This window comes from Diadema antillarum, unplaced genomic scaffold (assembly GCF_040938485.1).
Source record: "Diadema antillarum isolate AM-2024a unplaced genomic scaffold, OU_Dant_1.0 seq00001020_RagTag, whole genome shotgun sequence".
NCBI classification, from domain to species: domain Eukaryota; kingdom Metazoa; phylum Echinodermata; class Echinoidea; order Diadematoida; family Diadematidae; genus Diadema; species Diadema antillarum.
In genome coordinates this window covers 521,007-543,319 of record NW_027271855.1, presented here as the reverse complement: position 1 = coordinate 543,319, position 22,313 = coordinate 521,007, and the positions used below count along the sequence as shown (strand labels likewise).

General features: G+C 37.7%; 2 protein-coding genes across 2 annotated transcripts in view; both read left to right on the top strand.

Moving 5' to 3' along the window:
• LOC139742778 (NADPH:adrenodoxin oxidoreductase, mitochondrial-like) overlaps positions 1-5,844 on the top strand; it is a 107,609-nt gene extending 101,765 nt beyond the window's left edge. Inside the window, exons 9-10 of the mRNA XM_071653296.1 lie at positions 4,445-4,616; positions 5,121-5,844. Coding sequence (XP_071509397.1) covers positions 4,445-4,616; positions 5,121-5,362 — 414 coding nt within the window. The 3' untranslated portion in view covers positions 5,363-5,844. The remainder of the gene's footprint in view (positions 1-4,444; positions 4,617-5,120) is intronic.
• LOC139742777 (speract receptor-like) overlaps positions 5,278-22,313 on the top strand; it is a 482,274-nt gene continuing 465,238 nt past the window's right edge. The window contains exon 1 of the mRNA XM_071653295.1: positions 5,278-5,291. The gene's annotated coding sequence lies outside the window, so the exon portion shown is untranslated. The remainder of the gene's footprint in view (positions 5,292-22,313) is intronic.

The window sequence follows — 22,313 nt, the reverse complement described above, 5'->3', positions numbered from 1 at the left end:
ACTTCATAGTTTGTAATTCTGGAAATGAAGTAAGGTAATATGTTATTTTGAAGGTTTGTAAATCCAAAAATGAAATTAAGGTTTATAGTTTATCCAAAAATGAATTAAGGTTCATCAAAATATGAGAGTGAACTAAGGTTTATAATTCTAAAAATCGAAAGAAAAAAAAAAAGGGGTATAAACTTCCATTGCATAGAAGTGATACTTCAAGTTGTCTATTAGTACACAGCAAAACACACTAACTTGGAGAAAAGTTAAGAAATTTCATTATCTTCATATTGACAGGAATAGATGGATTTTTTCCCTCAGAAATCATTGTAACCATGGAAGTAAAATGGGAACGCGAGGCCTCATTCTTTCTCTCGCCAATATCTTTTTTCTGTCTCATTTTTTTTTAATTTCTTCTTACTTTCACACACACACACACACACACACTCTCTCTCTCTCTCTTTCTTTCTGTCTTCATCTCACGGTCTGTCTGTTTGTCATGCTGTCTGTTCTGTACTCTTCTCTCATATTCTCAGTATCCCTCATGAGTTTAATGACCTGGAATAAATAGCAATGAATGTTTCCGAAACTACCCCTGGGGAAATTATGCCGGAGATGGAATTTTCGCAGATGGAGTGGGGTAGGAGATGTCTTGCCTCCACGGCCCTGAAAAGAGATAAGAAGTCAATTCAATGGATTCACGTACATCAAGCAATAAAACTGTAGAGAAAAGTCATGCGTTTTTGTTGTCCTTCTTTTTTTATTTTTTAAGTTCGTGTACCTACAAGGTTTCCATTTAGTTGCAGGCAATTTTTTTTTTTAAAGGTTGCATGGCTATCAGAATGTAACTTTATTTCTGTACTTGGAAAAGAAAGATAGTGTATTTAAAGTCACAAGATCTGTAAGATTTTTGCTTGAAATAATGATAATGGAAATATTATCAAAATTGTTTTTGGTTACTCTTTCATCATAGAATTTCATAATATTACTTTGCAAGCTTTAACCCCTTCCCAAAGTAACCACAGGTAGAGCTAATGTTAAAGCATTACATGAGTGAGTGTTTGCAGAAGGTCTACTCCTGATAACGTGTGCATGTTGGTGTTCGTTTGCAAAGCTACGTATTGTAGAAGGTCAGCACTTGGTAGTGGATTGACAGCAATTTGTTATAGTAGATTCTCACTATGGAGACAATTGCTGCATCAATTTAATTCATTCTCTTCCTTTTTTGGCTGCCATTTACCTGTATGCCTGTGAACAAAGTAATGAACTTCCATGCGTGCCACCTTGCATTCAAGCACACAGATATGACTCTTGTTATTGTGTATAATGCGTCATGCCCTGTATTTTGCAATCTCTAAAAGTATTTGCCCTCCATTATTGTACAATCTACAATAGATATAGCGTTTTAGAAATGAATGGCTTTGCTAGATTTTGGTCAGTTTTTTTTTTCCCAAGTTAAATTCATAGTAATGCGTACTTTTATTGAAAAGATACAGTGCTGTGTGCAGGTGAATAATTTGCTGTACATGTGTATTATCAAGCCTCGATCTGCCCCAAAAGGTGCCAGAGGCATTTTGTTCTGGAGTTGTCCATCAGTCCATCACTTTGTTCTACATCTTGTCACTAAATTGGCATTTTTATAGAATAATGTGTAGAATGAAATCATGATTTTTATACCCCCTCCCACACATAGTCTGTAGAGGTATAGGAATCACTCTGAGGTCGGGTGGCCAAGTGGTAGGTCAGTTGGTTTGTCACTCATTTGCAAAATCTTGTGGAACGAACTACTCCCCCATTTTTTTGGCAATGTGTGACCACTATCATAGGCAGATGTGCAAGACACCTACATGTATTTCATCAGCATCGAGTAATGCGTAACAGCAAATTTTCATAAAAATCATACAGAACATTGTGAATTGAAATACTCTCAGTTTTAAAGCAATTCAGCTGAATTTTAGCACATGTGATCATTGTAATATGTAGTTGTTGTGCAAGACACCTTTTTTAGTGAGTGGTAAGAAATCTGTTGCCATGACAACAGCAGTGTTTTAACTATTATCAAACAAATTTTGGTGGATCAAGCTGCTCTCAGTTTTTGAGCATTTCAGTTGGAACTTAGGATATATGATGGCTATATTATGTTACCATGCAAATCACTCTTTTTGAGTGTCAATATATCTGTTGCCATAGCAATTGATCAGCATTTTTATACAAACGGTACAAAAATAAGATAAATACATGTGGACTGACCTTTGCTTTCCTCATTTAACTTGAAATTTTGCACATTTGACCTCCATAATGTGTTGATATGCAAACTTCATCTTTTTAGAGTGTCAAATAATGTATTGCCATCAGATGGTAACAGCATTTTCTGAAAAAAAAAAAATCATACAAAAAATGTGGACTTTGCCAACTCCCTCAGTTTTAGAAGGTTTGACCAAATTTGTAGATGTTGAAAACACATGTCTCTTTACAATGTTGAACAATGTGTTTCTGTGCTAACAGCATTTTTCAGTAAAGAGCATACAAAGACATTGTAGATTGAGCTACAGGTTACTCTCTCAGGTTAAGGTGGGGATATTAATCACACTCAATGATAGTTCTAGTGGTTTTTTCCAGTATTCTTGTGTATTATCTATTAATTGTTCTATAATATATTATGCAAATGCTTTACAATTTTGTTAACTTTTGCTCTATATTGTTGATGTGGCTATAACTGGACAAATAAGACTTGTAGATACACTGTATTTATAACAACTATTAAAGTAAGTATGGATAAACTTTCATTGTTGTATTTACTTTGCAGAAATGTTCAAATTACTTGTGTCATGTGCTAAACAAGCTAATTTCAAATGAAAAAATATCAAAAACAAGTGTCTTTTTTATTCTTTTGCATTTCTTTGTTCTTATTTTGATATATTTTATTGTTTACCAAACTTAAACTGCATTCACAACATAAAAATCGTAATAGTAATCTGAAGTGGTATTTACTTGGAGTAAGTTTCTTCTTGCTACAGGCTAATACACAGGCAAATGAATAATTTGATCATTTTGCTTGACTTGTGATCAGTAATTGTATTCTGACACCACATCATGGGTCAGACATACACAGATAAGGTATCAAAATGTGCATGAAACATCAGAGAAAAAAATTCGAATTAGCATAGTGACATGCAATACACAGTAAAAGAGATGATGCACAACAATAATTGAGACCAAATTTTGTAAAGTGATGATCAGAGATGAAACAAATCAAGCTTTTTTATGTTTGCTGTGGAACAAAACAAGTTTGAGATGCTGCCGTAGTCTTCTTCACCCAGCTACACGTAGACAATGCCCAAGTCTGCAACAGTCATTGTAAATTCAGTGTTCCACTTGACTGCTTGTTTTTTTCTCTCCATCAAATGCTTATTTGCACACATGAACTGATCAGATAATACATTTGTTTCTCGATGCTTTGTTGGGCAGTATCTCTTGCATTATCCAGGGGGTAAGGTTTTCATACTGCTACTTTAATTCCTGTCAAAACTAGTCCACTGCCTTTTGCTGCCAAGTAGGTCAATTGATTGTGTGGGTGTAGTGGTTTTAAAAGCTGCAAGATGGGAGATCATTGTGATATATTGGGAATTACAGAGTGGCAACACTGATGTCTATCATTTTCCCCTATTTTGTAGGAACATGGCAAATGGCTATTGCATAATTTTTGCACAGTTAAAGATGATACGTATCTGTTTCACATGTGAATGTTATGAACAGCTCTTTATACATGTTTCAGACTATAAGAAAGTTTTTTGTGTACAATGTAGCTTATGTGTGCATATAATCACAACTTAACTCCCTGTGTACAATGTTATGAATGTGTTATATCAAGTAGAAGGTATAAATACAAGTCCATTACTTTTTTTTACTTATCTAAAGAGAAGCAAAACAAAAAAAGGTATTCACTATCAGTCATTAATCATGAATTTTTCATGAATTGTTTTATCAAACTAAATAAACACTTCAGCAATCCTTTGCACAGTGATAAACAGAGTGTCATCCTTCTCTTATACTAGTTTGACTGTCTTTTTATTTCGTTCAATGTCAGTATACCTCTGATAACAATCTCCAGTATTTGAGACATATTGTGATATTAAAATAGATATTGTACTTCTGTAATCATTAGGAACATAACTCCAGTATGAAGCATTGAATAGGTATATTCCAAATTAATGTGATGTATTGTCAAATCCATTGCCTTAGATGCAGAATTTTTAGGCAAGTGGCAATCACTTTAAAGGTTAGTGAAACAGTGGATTTTCATCCATGTCAAGATATGAACAGTATCCCTCCAGCATAATATATGATGGATATATACAGACATTGAAATGAAACGAGAATCAATAACCAACATGCACTTTCTGATTTGGAGGTTGAAGTAATGATGATTTGAATTTGTGATGACTCATCTACACAGGACATTGATGGGAAGGAGAGTCTTGTTCCGACAGGAGAAACAGATGTCATTCCTTGTGGACTGGTCCTACGCAGCATTGGCTACAAGAGCGTCCATGTTGATGACTTCATCCCATTTGATCACGAGCAAAGCATCATTAAGAATGAGCAGGGCAGGGTAGCGGGCATTCAAGGTGATCAAGAGTCTCATCAGTGGTGATATGCTCAGGGGAAAAGGAAGGGTGAAGGAGGAAAGCATAGATGGCTGTTCAAGGCTAGGGGGTGGAGTACAGTAGTAGGGTCAATTTGTGATGTATTTTTTTCTCTCTTTGCCACTGCCCTTGTAAAAAAGTGTAATTTCTTTTCTTCTATAACAGTGCTGCTTGAAACAAATACATATTACTGCATAAAACAAGAGTGGTTAGTGTGATGTAATGTACTTTTCAAAAAACAGTTACTTCATAACTCTGTTGTATAAATGAGACATTCTTCAGGGGGCTTTTTTTCTGTTTTGATTTTTCAATTTAATCATTATTTCCCATCATAATTCTCGAGCATATTAAGTCACTTACTCGCTATAACTGGGTCACACATTTCAACAGCTATATCCAGCACTTGCCTAAACAAAATTGTCCTTTTTTTTTCTTTTCTTTTTCTATAATGATTATGTGACATTTTCTTTCTCCTCACATTTGCAGGTCTATACTGCAGTGGATGGGTCAAGCGAGGGCCTAGGGGTGCCCTCCTCTCAACCCTCTCTGACAGTGTAGAGACTGCTAAGTGTATGCTTGACGACCTCAGCTCAGGAAGGATAGACACTACAAAGACCAATTGCCAGGAAAAAATCCTCTCCATTCTCTCCAAACGAGGTGAGACTGCACACTCATTCTACTCCTTAAACAGCTCAGAGATGACACAGTCATTACACAGAATTGCCTGATCTTTCTTGATCAGCCAAATATTCATCTTTATTCTGAAGACAAGCCAATCGAACAAGTGGCTGTTTTTCTTCATAACTCATTATTTCTTGCATACATTGTAGATATCTCTATGCAGACATCATAATAAGTGCTCACCGCTTAATCGGGAGGGGTCGGGAGACAAGTTGTTCTCCCGCTTAAGCGGTGGCCGATATTGGCCCATGCAAACCACACTACATGAAGCCCAGTTGGTTAGCATTACATTAAATCATGCACAGTTATCAAACCCGACGATAACCACAGCAACAAATACACGCACACTACGACACGCAGACACAAAACGGCGATAAGAAGAGACACGGCAGTCTCATAATTTTGGCAAATGCATTGTCAGAACAAACCTTTATTCATTTGATCCACAAAATAACCCTTTTTTAGAGTTGAAAATACATACCATAAGTTCAGTGTATAAGACGCACGTGTGTATAAGATGCAACCCAACTTTCGGACTTCAAAAAAAAAATGATTAGTGATCATAATGATAATTTGATGGTATCAGTCGCAGCGGACTCGCTGTTTTCATTTTGACGTGACCTCGCTTTCCTCGTGAATGAACATGTTTTGCACGAAGACCGCTAGGAAAGTGTTGCAGCAAAACTGCTGTAACTTTACTATTAATTCATATTTTTTGATAATCCAAACGGTTATGAAAAGTAAAAATCTCATTTTAACCTGTCATTATGTTACTTTGTTTAAATAACTTCGATAAAATACTCCAAAATGGAGCAGAACTTCACTCTCAAAACGGAAAATAATTGTCAGAAATCGTTGCTAAAATTTCACATTTTGACTTCGTGAACAACAAAAAACTTTCAAGTATGTTACTAAGTATGTATTTCTTTATGGAAGTCTAAAATATCACATTCGAGAAGTCATGCATCCGGATATGTCTGGAAATAATCGAAAGAGGTGCACTTTCTACCTTCGTTCCAAGCACGAAATTTTATAGTCATTTGCACACGGGAAGACGGGGTACAGTCCCACGTACCCACCTCTTTGTGGCGCTCACATCACCTGTACTCTGATCGTAATACTCGTACCAGGAATTCGTAGTTGTATTGTTACTAATACTAGTGCAGTAAAATCTGTGTTAAGTCCGAATAATCCGATGTCATGAGTTTACAAGTGGTATCATAGCTGGTAGATAGTCACATTTTTGCTTCTTTCTTTTTAATAGGCCAGTTCTGATAAAGTAAGTGTTTGTTTATGAGGTGGTGAAGTCCCCTGCAGCACACATACACTGCTACTTATCGACACCCCGCGGCCCACTCTCATGCATGTACAGTGTACTAGGCATCCGCAGCATGCAGCGCTAGCCACCTCGCGTCGCACAATAACAGTACGCATCGACCAGCAAGCTCACTGGATCGAAGCAGCATGGGAAAGTCCATTCATTGCGTAAACGCAAATCAGTTTTTCCTAGAATATGACGTCATTATTCTCGTTTGCTGCTCCTGCACAATTTGAGATTTCTGACAAGACACCTCATTTATTTTCACTTGTAACTTCAAAAATAGGTCTTCGGCAAAGCGAACAGCACTCTGCTAACGTCCGCCCATGTCTTATGAATATGTATGTAATTAGTTTCATGAATATTAAGTGGTGCGACCAGATGTGTCTGGAAATAATCGGAGGGTAGTTTTCTGAGACAGCGAAACATGAAATGTTGAATAACTTAAAAAGTACTTAATCGTTTCTCGTGGTTTTTCGTATGTGGATAGAAATCATCATTTTGCATTGATACTGAAAGTTTGAGCGATTTTGGTCAATGTATGGCGGAGATATGAGAAGGTGAAATTATGGTGAAAATGAGAACGCCCAATTTGCACTGCCTCGACGGTTGAAAATTCAAAACGTTTCGTGGGTTTCGGGGGAGTTAATTATAGTCGTCCGCCATGACTTGTATGGTGCAAGAGACAACTTGGCCTGAGCAGACTTCTTTCTTTTGATATCCCTCGCCCCAGCCTGATCCCATGAATGACAGAGAGAGAGAAAAAAAAAAACCCACCGCAATGATTAAACAACAAACCACTTGCTAGCAGCCATGCAGGTGTCTCATGTAAGGTGAAGAATAAGAAAAAAAAAGCCCGATGGTAGAGCGAGGGAAACTGACAGTCTGACACCCAACAAGCATGCCAGCCACCTGGCCAGGCTGGTGCAGTGGTACAAAGGAATTTGCGTACGCGCACTGGTAGATTTTATGGATGGGGCCCTCGGAAAGGGGCGATTAGAAGGAGACCCTGCACACAGTGGACGACTGTGTATGTAATCTCAAAGCTGAAGTTTCACACTGTGCACTGCATGTATTGGCACGCACACACAGTCACACACGGTTGGTGTAGCTGGCTAGCTGGTGAAATCGGCGAGTGGACTGACAGCCTAACCATGATCACTCTCAGCAAAACTGCATATTACTTCTCACAATTTGAAAGAACTTTATCTCAGAACTGTGAAGTTGCTGTGATTACTATTTTAGTTTGTTATATGATCAACAGTCACCTGTTTTCTGTCTGTAAAAGATAATGATTCCTTTATCGAACGTAAACTTCTGTTCACCATAACTGAGCCACACACGTTAACAACATGCACATTACGACGACACTGATTGCGACAATCATACCAACACATTTTTCTCATATTCATGCCCCTTGTTATGCTGTCACACACAAACACAAACACTGCATGCATGCATGCTATGCACAAACAGGGATAGTATACACCGCACCGCAGGAAAGGTGACTCCGTATCGCACTGAAGGGGTGGTAAAGTGTAAGCGCGTGAGTAGAAGCTGACGATGCGTGATAAGACCGCCTCACTGTGTAATGCCAAATGTTTAGACTGCAACTGACATATAATCTATCGGGAACTGGTGAGAAGATGATCCTTCTGGTAAGGAAATTAAATCCCTGCAATTTTTTCTTTGGATTTACTTATTGATTTTTAGACATTAATACATGGACAATGGAAGTGTTTCAGCCAGATTTGTCTCGATAAAGCGGTTCATGGATTAAGCGGTGGAAATAACACGCAAAAATGTTGTCGTTCCCGCTATAAAAGCGGTTCCTGATTAACGGGTGAGCACTGTACTTGCAATTAGTATCTCACAAACCCTTATTTCTACTTCTGAAAAGAAAGCTAAAAAAACCTCCTCCCCCCACCCCCATAAAAAAAAAAACAAGTCTTGTGGTAAGTTCATGTGATGAGTGTGTGGGTGTGTTGTCACCCTGAGTTAGGGGATCCCAGTTTTTTAAGTCTCCACCACGAAGTGTCACCAGAGGCATTATGTTTTCAGGTTGTCTGTCCTGTCGTCCATCCTTCCATCCATCCATAATCAATTTTGTGGACAGCGTGTTAACTTGAAAACCACTTGAGGTATCCTAATAAAACTTGGCATATTTATGTATGTATGAATGGATGAAGTTGTGCCTATCAACTCTTGGGTGCACATGCTCATGGTCAAAGGTCAAGGTCAAATCTTTAAAATTTCACTATTCCCCCATGCAATGACTAAAGGTATTTTCTCAAAACTTAGTGTATACTGTACTACCTGATGAAGATTCTCTAGGGAAAGTTTTTAGGCTATGGAGTCAAAGGTCAATTGAAAATGCTAAAATTTCACTCTTTTCTCCATATCTCGGAAATGACTCAAGGAATCTGTATTAAACTCACTTCATATACACAACCGACGGTATATACTGCCTTTCAGTGATTCTCTTAGACTTTGGGGGGCCTGGGGTCAGAGGTTAATGTTAAATTTTCAAAATTTCATTACATCCTCCATATCCATGCAATGCCTGAGGATATTTTCTTGAAACTTAGTGTATACATGTCTTACCAGATAAAGATTCTCTGGGAAAGTTTTGGACCTCTGGTCAAAGACAGGTCAAGTGAAAATGCTGAAATTTCGTTTTTTTGTTTTCCATATCTTCGAAATGGCTTGAGGTACCGGTACTGTATGATGAAATTTAGTATGCATGGTCTGCCTGACAATGACTCTTGTAGGACTTTGGGGTCATGGGGTCAGAGGTCAAGGGTCAAAGGTCAGGTTAAAATGCTGAAATTCTACTATTTAATGCTGAAATTACACTTTTTCTCCACACTTGAGAGATTATTCAGTGCATGAACTTAATAGATCTAGGAATATTATACATTACTGCACAGTGATTCTGTAGGAAAAGATTTTGGCCATGGGGTTGAAGGTCAGGGGAAAATTTCAAATGTTACAATTTTAACCATATTTTGAAAATAGCTCAAAGTATTGTCGTGAAAATGGATGTTACCAGTTAGTAATTATTTGAAGAATTGTGGGCCATGGGATCAAAAGGCAAAGGTCAAAGGTCAAGTGAAAATGCTCAAATCCTTGAATACCTGTTCTCTTAAATAATTTAGTATTCCATCCAAATGAAACCTAGTTCAAGGAAAGTAAACACTCCACACATTTGTGACAAACATGTTATTTTATTGCCAGTTAACTGTCATTTCGTACTTATTGGGAGAACCGTACGTTATAGCAGAGGCATACCAGCCACCATAGCAACATTTCTAGTTGTGCTGTGTCATGATATTCTTGATTCTGAGTTTCCTGAAGAGCAGTTGAGTTACTATGTTCTTTTTAGGTGATCCGAGTATCCTCTCAGATCACCTTCTGTATCTGTACTGATTCTTTCTTTTTCTTCTTCTTCTTCTCTTTCTTTTTCTTCTTTCTCCTCAAAAGTTGTGCAGAGGTTAACTCAAAAAGTTCTTTGACTATCAATTTCAAACTCATACCATATATGTATCATGTCCCAAAGACGACAAATCTAATGTATCATTGTGATTGGTCAACCATGACGTCACTATGACGTCATTATATGAAAACACATTTTCATTCATATCTCATTAATGGAATGGAATTTTTCAATGAAATTTACGTCACATATAGTTCAAGTCAAGCTGATTCTACACATATTCTCAAAATTCATCTATACTCTTAAAACGTGCGCGTACACGCGCGTTGAAATATTTACATGCTCCAATTGAGCTGAAAAATTTTTTTGCACACGTTTCAGACCATTTGGAGCATTTTTTGAAAAAGTGAAAAAAATTGGATGGACGCGTATGCGCGCGCGCATATACGCACGCACAGCTCATATGCAATAGAAATTTCCCGTTTTTTCACTTTGATCGGATGTCTGAAATGCCAAGGAATATTTATACCAAGTTTCAAGTCAATCCGACCCAATATGACGTCATACGGGCCCGTTAAAGTTGAAATTCCGCGCGCGCGCGTCAATGGTGATATACAGTGCAACTATGCCAAAAAACCGCCAATTTTAAATTCGATTTTACTTGTCAGGATGGAAGGTGACCCCCCATTTTCTTTACATATTCTGAAAGCTGATGAGTTGTACATGTCATTTCATGGGTTGGCGATGCTGAAAAAATGATTAAAAGATATCAAATTTCTTAATAAAATAAAAAAAGTAAATTTTCAAAATGACGTCATCAAATTTCAAGTTCACTCAAGCGTATCTCACTTTTCCTCGGCCGATTTTCACCCAGATTTCAATATGTTGTAGCTTATTAAAAGGTCTTTCATAAGTTTTTAACAAAATTTTGATTGGATGACGGCATCACCTCGTAAAAATGGATTGAATGTAATCTTGTCAAATTTGACCACTTTACGTGTTATCTCTATGGGAGTGCAGTTTTTCTGGAAATGAAAATTGACATGACTATCTTTTTCGAGTACTAGCTCACCTATGTTTTGGTGAATTTCTCCAAGATTTTAATATGTTGTAGCTGAGACTTTGGGCTATCGTTAGTGTACTCTGTTTTTTCATACGACGTCGGCATCACGTCGAAAAACTTGGTTAAAATTGGCACTTAGCTTCGATGCAGCATCATTTTGCTTAATGCACAGGGCCTATGGAGGATGAAATAGGTCAGTGCATAGCACATCCGACTCGTAATCCTAAGGTCCCCGGTTTGAGGCTCACCCCTGCCAATATTTTTCTTTTAAACACTTTTTTTCTTCTTTTTCTTCAGTTAGTCTTATTCTCCCTTCCTAACTTTATCTTTTTCTGATTTTTTTATGCTTCTCCTTCAAATTTCTACACAATAACTTAATTTTTTCTTTATTATGCCTCCGCCACGAAGTGGTGCCGGAGGCAGTATGTTTTTGGGTTGTCCGTCCGTCCGTCCTTCCGTCCGTCCGTCTGTCCTTCCGTCCGTCCGTCCGTCCTTCCGTCCGTCCGTAATGAATTTTGTGGACAAGGTAGCTATCAAAACCTGTTGAGGTATCCTAATGAAACTTGGCATGTATGTGTATTAGGGGGTGAAGTTGTGCCTATCAACTTTTGGGTGTACATGCTCAAGGTCAAAGGTCAAAAGGTCAAGGTCAAATACATAAAATTTCACTATTTCCACCATATCTATTGAATGCCTGAAGATATTTTTTTGAAACTTAGTGTATACATGTATTACCCAATTAAGATTCTCTGGTGAAAGTTTGGGTCATGAGGTCAAAGGTCAAAGGTCAAAAGGTCAGGGTCAAATACATAAAATTTCACTTTTTCCACCATATCTATTGAATGCCTGAAGATATTTTCTTGAAACTTAGTGTATACGGTGTACATGTATTACCCAATTAAGATTCTCTGGTGAAAGTTTGGGTCATGAGGTCAAAGGTCAAAAGGTCAAGTAAAAATATCAAAACTTCTTTTTTTTCTCCGTACCTTGGAAAATTGTTCAAGGTATCTTCATGGAACCTAGTATATACATGTACTGACTGGAAGTGATTATCTAGAGAATGTAGGGTTCATGGGGTCAAAGGTCAGGGGTCAAAGGTCAAGGGCAACACTTCAAAATTTTACTATTACCCTCATATTTATGCAATGCCAGCAGGGTTATTTTTTTTACACTTGGTGTATGCATGTGTAACCTAATAGAAATTCTGTGGAAAGTTTTTTTTTTCTTCTTTTTTTGCCTCAAAGGTCAGAGATCAAGCGAAAGTGCTGAACTAACTTTTTCCTCCATATCTCGGAAGTGGCTCAAGTTATCTTGAAACTTAGTACATATTATGCATGTTCTACCTGAAAGTGATTATCTTATGAATTTTAGGGTCAAGGGCCAGATGAAAATGGTAACAATTTACTATTCAATTCAGAAATTGCACTTTTTCTCCACACCTGTACCTTGAAAATTACTCAATACCTAAATGTATGAATGGGTCAAAGTCAAGTTAAAGTCCTTAAATCCCGAGATACATGCTCTCCTATTCATCCAATTAAACCTAGGTCAAGGAAGGTGAACATTCAACACATTTGTGACAAACTTGTCATTTCAGTATTTTGCCAATTTTGTGAAAATGTAATCACACATTGTCCACATGTACTATCCAGACCTATTGGGAAAATCATGCATTATGGCGGAGGCATACCAGTCGCCAAAGCGACATTTCTAGTTTTTCTTTCTTTCTTCTACTTTCTGTACAATAGATCAACAACAACAATGGCTATCAACCCCATTTTTTGCACATGTTTAGTTCATGTCAGGAACATCATTTCACAAATAACAACTAATTCCTCCGACACCATCTTGGGTAGGTAAATTAGGGTCAAAGGTCAAAAGTGTTTAATCCTGTATCTTGGTAAATACACATCCTATCTTTCCCACATTTTGCACATGTAAGGAACATGTTGCAAGAATCATTTCACAAAATAACAACTTTTTGCTCAGATGCCATCTTGGCTGTGTAAAGTGGGGTCAAAGGTCAAATATACTTCATTCTGTAATCTCATTAGTGTATATGGTATCAACGTCATATTGTGCACACACATGGACCTCAATAGATGGATCATTTTGTAAAATAACGACTCTTTGGTCGGCCGCCATTTTGGCTGTGCAAATGAGGTATTATCTGTATGGAAAATGAAAATTGGCATGACTGTCTTTATCGAGCACTAGTTAATTTATCCTTCAGTGAATTTCTCCCAGATTTTAATATGTTGTAGATGAAACTTTGGGCTATCGTTCGTGTGATCCATATTTTTATTGGAAGTCGGGATTACGTCCAATGACCTGGTTGAAATTGACGCTTAGCTTCAATGTCGGGAGATGTGTCTTTCTTTCGGTGAATTTCTTTGCAATAGCTCAAGAAAAATACGCCCTTTTACCCCCACATTTTGCACATGTTTAGTCCATGTCAAGTACATCTTTTCATAAAATAACAACTACTTCAGCAATAATGTGTGAATTGAACCTTCCTAAACGTTGTATCAAAAAAACATTTGTTGTGACACGGAATTTGAAATCTGTAAACCCACTTTACGAGTTTGTTGCTGATACTCATGTTAAGTCTCTTTCATCAGCTGAATCTCAAGTTAATAATGTTGATGATGAAGTGAATTTGTATAACACCTTACTCACTGCCACCCTTGATAAGTTGGCACCTGAGAAACGAATCAAGGTCACAATACACCCCAATACGGAATGGTATACCCCAGAAATAGCTCAAGCAAAACTGCTTCGTAGACAGCTAGAAAGGAAGTCAAGGTCCACAAGACTGGAGATTCACAAGCAGATGTATCATGCGCAAAGGCGATGTGTAAATGCCTTGATTAAAGATGCTAAGTTACAATATCATTCAAAAAAGGTTACGGATTGTGGGAAAGATACAAAGAAGTTGTACAAAGTTGCTAATGCTTTACTTTACCGAAAACAGCAATCTCCTTTGCCAGAACAGCTCACTCGTGATCAAGTTGAGTTAGCCAATTGTTTTAATCAATATTTCATTGATAAAATTGTGGCAATCCAGCGGAGTTTCCCAACTCGTTGTGAACAGCCAAATGACATTGTATGTGAAGTCAAGTCAGAATTGAGTGAGTTTCAGTCTGTCACTGTTAATGAGATAGAAAAGCTTTTGAAGAACTCACCTAACAAATCATGTGAACTTGATCCAATCCCAACAGATTTGGTTAAGAAGTGTGGCAGAGTTTTAGCACCCGTTATCACAAGAATCATAAATGCTAGCCTGAGATTAGGTGTAGTTCCACAGGTGTGTAAAAAAGCAGTTATTCATCCAACTTTGAAAAAAGCAGGCTTAGATCAGGAGTGTCTCAAAAATTACCGCCCAATTTCAAATTTACCTTATTTAAGTAAATTGCTTGAAAAGGTTGTTTTCTCACAACTGACAATGTATCTGCAAGATAATGAATTGCTTGATTCATTTCAATCTGCGTACAAGCCTGGTCATAGTGTAGAAACACTGTTAGTCAACTTATCAGATATTGTGTTCAGAGAATTAGATAGTAGTAACATCACTGCTCTTATCATGCTTGATATGAGCTCAGCTTTTGACACAGTCGATCATGCTATTCTGATTCAAAGACTGAGATATTTGGGCATCAAAGGAACTGTTCTTGATTGGTTTATATCCTACTTATGTGATCGATCTCATTATGTCAGAATTGGTGATTCTACCTCTTGTAAAACTATGACAAAGTTTGGTGTACCTGAAGGTTCTGTTGGAGGCCCGCTGCTTTTTTCTCTGTATATGCAACCAATTAGTGAAGTATTTCGCTAGCATTGTATTAATAGTTATCATTGTTATGCGGATGATATACAATACTATATTTGTCTTTTAAACCCACTGTGTCTTCATTGTCATCCGCCATTGCAAAACTCGAAGCATGTTTGCAAGACCTGAAAATCTGGCTTACATCCAATGGCCTTAAACTAAATGATGATAAATCTGAGTTTCTGTTATTGGGATCAAAGCATATGTTAAGCAAAGTTGATTATCAGTCATGTCATGTCAACATCGGTAGCACTTGCATTACTCCGTCGCAAACAGCCCGTAATTTAGGTGTCATATTTGATCAGGAAATGTCATTTCGAAGTCATGTAACTCATATTCAGCGGAATGTTCGATATCAGTTGCGTAATTTAAGTTTCATAAGGAAATATCTGTCTAAATCTGCAGCTGAGATACTTATTCATGCTTTGATTTCTTCTCGGTTGGATTTTTCGAATTCATTGTTGTGTAATCTTTCAAAAAAAGATGTCACAAAACTTCAACGGTTGCAAAATTCTGCTGCCCGATTGTTAACTTTTACTACTAAGTTTGATTCCATGTCACCAGTTCTCCGTTCCTTACATTGGTTACCTGTAGAAAAAAGGATTATTTTCAAGATTCTATTATTAGTACATCATTCAGTTCATTCTTTTTCCCCAATATACATAAGTAATTCTGTTCAAAAATACAATCCGACACGAAGGCTACGTTCATCATCAGATGCATTCTTACTCCAAACACCCAGAGTAAAACATGGGTATGGTGATCGTGCTTTTTCCGTTATGGGACCAAAATTGTGGAATCAGTTACGTCTTCAGTTAAGGGAACTGTCGTCGACAGAGTCATTCAAATCCAAACTTAAAACTTATCTGTTCCTTTCATACTGAGGACTGTAATTGCTGTATGTCATTAATATTGGATCAATATTGTATTTTTAATTGGTATATGTTGTATTCTTTATTTGGTATATATTTGTTTTTGTTTACCATTTTCTTATTTGTTGAAATGTTTGAATATGTATATGCATGTAAATATATGATATCTTTTCATTTTTGAAGCGCCATGAGCACTGAAAAGTGGACCTGTGCGCTATACAAATAGCCACTATTATTATTATTATTATTACTTCAGCAGACACTGTCTTTTCTAGGTAAATTAGGGTCAAAGGTCATAACATTTATTTCCAAATATATCGGATCACCTAATTTGTCAGTGTTGACAAATTCCAAGTCTAGTTTGTTGTTGTTGTTCTATGTGGTATATTTCATCAGCATTCAAATCTTTGGTTTGACATGCACCATCTGCATTTGATCTCCCATCTTTAACACTGTATGTCAACACTTTAACCATAGCTTCAGATCGAGAGCTTGGCATGCCCAAATCATGCTGAGCACGCACCGCACACACAGGTAAACCATTCACCTCAATCCACTGCTTGACACTTCATCTTCATACACAGAACAGCAAGTACTTGATCAAGATATTTCATTGCACTCATCTTTGAACCATTATGTGCGCTTGAATACTACACACAATCATAACAACAATTTTACCCGCAGGTACATGTACCTGTCAAGCCTAGGAGTATGGAGCAAAGTGATGTATAAACCTTGAAACTAACCTTCCTACTCTTGGTATAGCATTACACCTATCACTGACTTATCCTCTTATCCTGAAACAAAAATGGGTGCATTTCCTCAAGTTTTGAGTGGTTACACACAAGAGGAAAACCATTATTGGAATGAAGATTAGACTGATGATTGTAATTCGTACTTGAATGATCCAACCACACACAAGGTACTGTACCTGGGAAACCATGATTTTAATGTGAATTTTCATAAGGAAGCACTAATCGTTTGCATCGTGTCAATCAAAAGTTCGAGCTCAGGAGTGTAGAGCCAGCTATGCATCAATCCGCAGTACGAACTAATGTATGTGTGTGGTGCACGGTTTATTGACTCAGGTTGTTGGAAGATCACGTAAGCTCCACTTCCCAAGTCATGTTTAAGAGGTTTAGTTGTACGCATGAGAATCTACTGTGATTTGAGCATTTATTTTTATTTTTATAGAATTCGCCTCCAGAGTAGAATCTAAATTTATGATTCTAGTTTGGCTACATGCATTTTACAAAATCATTTTTTTTTTCACTAGTATCATCATTCAAATGACAACTCTTCTCTCATATGTAACCCCTCTGAGGTCCTTTTCATGAGCCATGGTTTGAGAAAAATAGGATTATCTGTGAGGGCTGCTGGGTGACCTGAACATCTGATGGATGTGCTATGTGTGTTCGGCATCCTTTCAGTGTAATGGCATGTTCTGCTTGATAAGGTAAAAAATGCTCTGCATTATCCGTCCTAATTATCTGGAGACCTCTGTAATGCACAAATCATTCATGAGACCTCATAACAAGATCTAGGCTTTAGCTCAACCACAACATAATGGATTAAGTATGATTTTGCTGTGGGCCAGTACTACTAGTCCTTCAGAGAGGTCTTTCAGCTGTTGGTCCTGTGGTTGCTTGCTAATATTACAACTTCATGTATTCCTTGCTACCTTAGCACCCATGTATGAAGATCAAATCTCACTTAATTCCAAAGCATAGATATTGTACAGCAATTTTGCAAGTCTATATGAATAATCACTGTATAAAAAAAGGAAGATACAATACATGTAGTTAACCTGTTGAGGAAGGGCTGATTTTGCTATAACGCACATTTCCTATAGACACCTGCCGGAGTATATTCAGGACTAGTCTTCACTGGGTTAAGACCTGCTCAAATCCCAAATTTTGTGAAACACTAATTTCAGGATGTATATCTCTTCCATTTTTTTTTTATAACGGATACAAAAAGTGTCAAATATTATCTGTTAAATCTATGAATCATATTCAGCTTACTCCTATGTCATTGAAAGGATGTAGGCAAACATGATCAATTATTTATTATATCTGAAATAAATCATATTTGTACAAAATACTGGCTAACAAATTTAATCATAGTGTCTATGAGCTGTAGCATGGTGGGTTTGACAAGTGAAGAGTTTTATGGCAAAATGAACTAACTCCATTCTTGTTAAGTTTTGATATTTGCATTTAAAGCTGCTGAAAAACCAGGAAAATAATAAGAAAATATGGGATATTGATAATCATAACTTCAAGAATATTCCTCATTGTGTTACATGTGAGCTATCATTGGAAATATGTTATTTTGCTCCATTTGATGATTACCATACTTTAAAATGTTTAATAATGGTCTTTAGTTAGATAGCCTATTTCGCAAAGAAACATTTTAAGTGTTCATACAGGCTCTGATCTGGAATTCTGTGAATCAGCGCCCCATTTCAGAAAAGATTGGATAGCAAGTCTTGCTAGAATAGTGAACTTCTTGTAGCAACAGCCAATCAAGAAGCTGGATTCTTGTCATTACCATGACCATGTCATTACCATAGCATTTGCCACTCCATCAAGAGCTGCTGTCATAGCAACTATTTATGAAATTTGGCCCTGATGAGACCAATAGCTTATTGTGTGATCTGCACTGCACTTCACTCGTTGAATGGCAGAGCATTAAGCTACCTGCATTCAATGAATGACATGCATGTAACATGTAGAGTGGCCACCACATAATGGGGTCCTCTTGTTAATTTAGTAGAATTGGAACGAACACGTGCTATGTACTAGAGTGATTAGCACCTCTTGATCAGGTACTCAACTTAATTGAGGAAATTCTGCGCTCTCAGATCATGTGCAATTACGTAGAGAGCACTATGACATTTGCAATGCAATTAGTTATGCTCAAAATTCCTTGCTGTTGTGTTGTATGTGAGCAAGTGGGATGCAGCAGACTTGCAAATATGTTTTATAGTCTACTTGATTTTCTAGAATATCACTTGAGTTTTGTGATGAAAAATCAGAAACGGTATTCATTTTCCCACAATATTCTTGACTATGTGGTTGTTATTCTTGTTTTCCAATTATATCCTTGCACCACAAAATGATGTTTGAGAATGTATGTTTGGTGTAGGATTATTTGTGTATTTTCCTTCTGTTTTGCTTATTAAGACATAATCATTTTGTACTGGCAGGCACCAAAAGTTGGGAACAGCCAGAGACAAGATAAACATTCATGCATTTTTGAAAGATAGCTGAACAGTAATAGTGGCCCAATGACCCATGCCCATTAAGAATTGTTTTCAGTCTTAAGCTGGTATCTCACTGAGCGGCGAACGTTTGCGAACGTAGCGAATTTGAGATTCGCCAACTTTTCTGACGATTGTTTGCGAAAAATCAAGGTTTGCTTCTCTCATTAGCGACAGTTAGTGACTTTTAGCGATGTTTAGCAACAACGAGATATGAAACTCGTCACACTGAAGACGAGTTAGGTGATACGCTTGGGGTCATCAGATATCGGTCATCCGTGATCGACAAAGAAAAGAATGCAATATAGCACCTTGAAGTTATAATGAGATACATAGTTGAACTTTTTTGGGCCTACATTATTCAGATCACATTTGTTTTTCTGTCACACAAACTAAGTGGAAATTCTGTGCGTGTGCGACTAAGTCGATTTACGGACTTTTTGAGTACGTACAGTGTAAAACTTAGACCCCGTTAACGGTGCGGGGCTGGGCCGAGCCGCGGCCGAGCCGCGGCCAAGGCCATCCTCAATTGCGAGGCCGAGCCCCGCAATTTAGTCCGTTTACACTGCCGGACTCGGCCGCGCTTTTGATTCAAACCTTTCAATATTTTGTCGTAGTGCCGCTCTACTTGTAAACAAACGCAATTTGGTATTGTCTGGTTTTCAGATCCTTTGCCAACTGAATTCCGTGGCGACGAAGTCGCCGTTCGGGCAAAGGCCTTTGCCGAAGGAGAAAATCCTTTGCAGGACAAAACCACCTTAAACTATACTAGTTTTCGACATTGAAGTGGTTAACATCCTGAATAGCGAAATATTACAGGCTAGGGTTTGGAAGCCAGACTAAAATTGGCCGCACATTTAGCCCAGTTTGCATTTACACTGAGAAAAAGGCCGGGCGCGACCGCGGCTCGGCCGCGGCCGAGACCACCTCCAGAGCCTTTTGCGTGTTTACACCGAAATGAAGGTGGGCTCGGCGCGGCCGAGCCGCGGCCTCGCCTCACACTGTAAACGGGGTCCAAGGGATCCTCGGCACGTACAAATAAAACATGACAATTAAGTGTTTATAACCATCCTGGCTTTAACAGTGGCCTTTTAAAACATGACCTTTGACCATTATTTACATAACCAATATGACTCCCTATAATCTTGCTATCATAATGATCAGTTCCGAGAGCTCTTACAGCTATATACAAGCCTGTGAGATTTACCAGCAGTAAAACCAATGAAGCCTCCGATACAAAACAAGGAATATAGAGCAAGTGAGTCTGTTTACATGAGAATGTGATTTATCCTGGACGAAAGTGATACCTCAATTAAAGAGAAAAGGGCAAAAGAAAAACGGGCCAAACGTACGGCTCCAGAGAAAGAGACATCGCCTTTAACCATGTAACTATAGGTCTCCTCCAACTAAGAGTACACTTTGAACGTAAGCTTATACGTGAATGATAATTTATGACGATCTCACGTGATCGAAAACACATTCAAAGGGGACAGTTAGAAGTGGAAGGAGTGCTTAATCGTGTCATTAATTCCTAATCAATGACACCCCTACTATAGGCATATCATAATTTCTCATCTAAAATCAATGGCCTATAGGACTCATGCACCATTACTTGTATCGTGCATAAACTTTGTTTTTTAAGCTTTGAGTGAAACGTGTCATAACATAATTCTGTAATTCCATCAGCAGTGATTGACATGATAAAGAAGAGAGATATATCACCGTATTGAACGCTTAGAACCTAAGGGGGGGGGATTATAGCATGATACTCGGTTCTTTACTGCCCAGATACTAACAACACCCATCACCCACGGCCACGCATAGAGAAACAGCTATGGCGAATGAAAACTTTGCTTTCTCATAGGCAGAATGACACAGAACCCAGTCAAACACACTTCACTTTTATTGGCAGGGATGGACATGAAAAAATTCATTACTAATACTAAACAGCGTATGCATTCCATTCATGTGGCGCGAGATACCTCTATAGCAACATAAAGCCTGTCTTCAACTCCGTTGGTCGAACAATGACAACTTGAAATTTCAAAGAGATGAGCGAGACGCTATATACACCTGGCCTAGAGTTAATTTATTCAGTTCTCATTCCTACTTCAAGTTGGGTTATGTTAGTGTAATCATTCCCATCTGCAGTATATAACAAACCAAAGTGAGGGAAAAGTGGAGAGAAAAACGAGAGGTGGCAGAAGTAAAACTGCATGCACAACTGCAATCCATATCATTGCGTGTGACAAGTGAAGCAAATGTATTAGTAGTTATAGCAGTGTTTTATGAGCATAAACAGGCAAATAGACAGACAATGTCAAACATAAAAACCATCAATTTAATGTCAGAGAAGATGGTAAACAAGATGCATTGAAACTGTAACTAAATCGCTGCTCTTCTACTTGGTCACGGAACGTCCAACTTTATATTCAACAAAAAAAAATGTTAGGGGAAAGAAACAAGTTTAGATATAACATTCGTAAATTAAAAACAAGAAAAAGAAAATGTCCACGTCAGGATTTTTAAAAAACGCCGCACGAACATGCATTATATTCTAGATGGGAATACGGTCTTGATGCAAAGGTCCAATGATTGTCTCATTACTTTAAAAGCAATCTATGGTTCCCTTACCATCACCAGTACCACACCACAATAACGACTCTAAAATCAATGGTAGCAGATTTATCATTCTTTTCCTAAACTACCAGTGGAACGTGTCATATTATATTGTGTATTTCGATCAGTAGTGATTGACTTTAAAGAAGAAAGATAATGCAAAAAATTGAACGCTTACCACATTGCTTATAGGGCTATTCCAGTTTGGTACTGATCTGTTCTATTCTCCCAGATGCCAACAACATATCACCTATGGCTAAACTAGTGAAACAGCCATGACGAAAATAAACGACAGAGAACCCCGTCATAATCACTACACTTGGAAAGGTGTTGCCCGAAATTCCTCATTATGAAGCAATATCAAGTCTCTTCCTTCCCTGCCTGTCTTTAACTCCGTTATTTGGTCAAACAATAACAACCTGGAATTCCAAAGAGATAAGCGAGACGCATGCACGTGGACTAGAGTTAATTAATTCAGTTCCCATTCCTGTTAGTTATGTAAACGTACACGTTCCTAAATATCCTGCTACAGTATAACAAGAACAAATGAAGAGAAAAGGAAAGAGAAAACGAATGGTGGCAAGCGGGGTACTGTT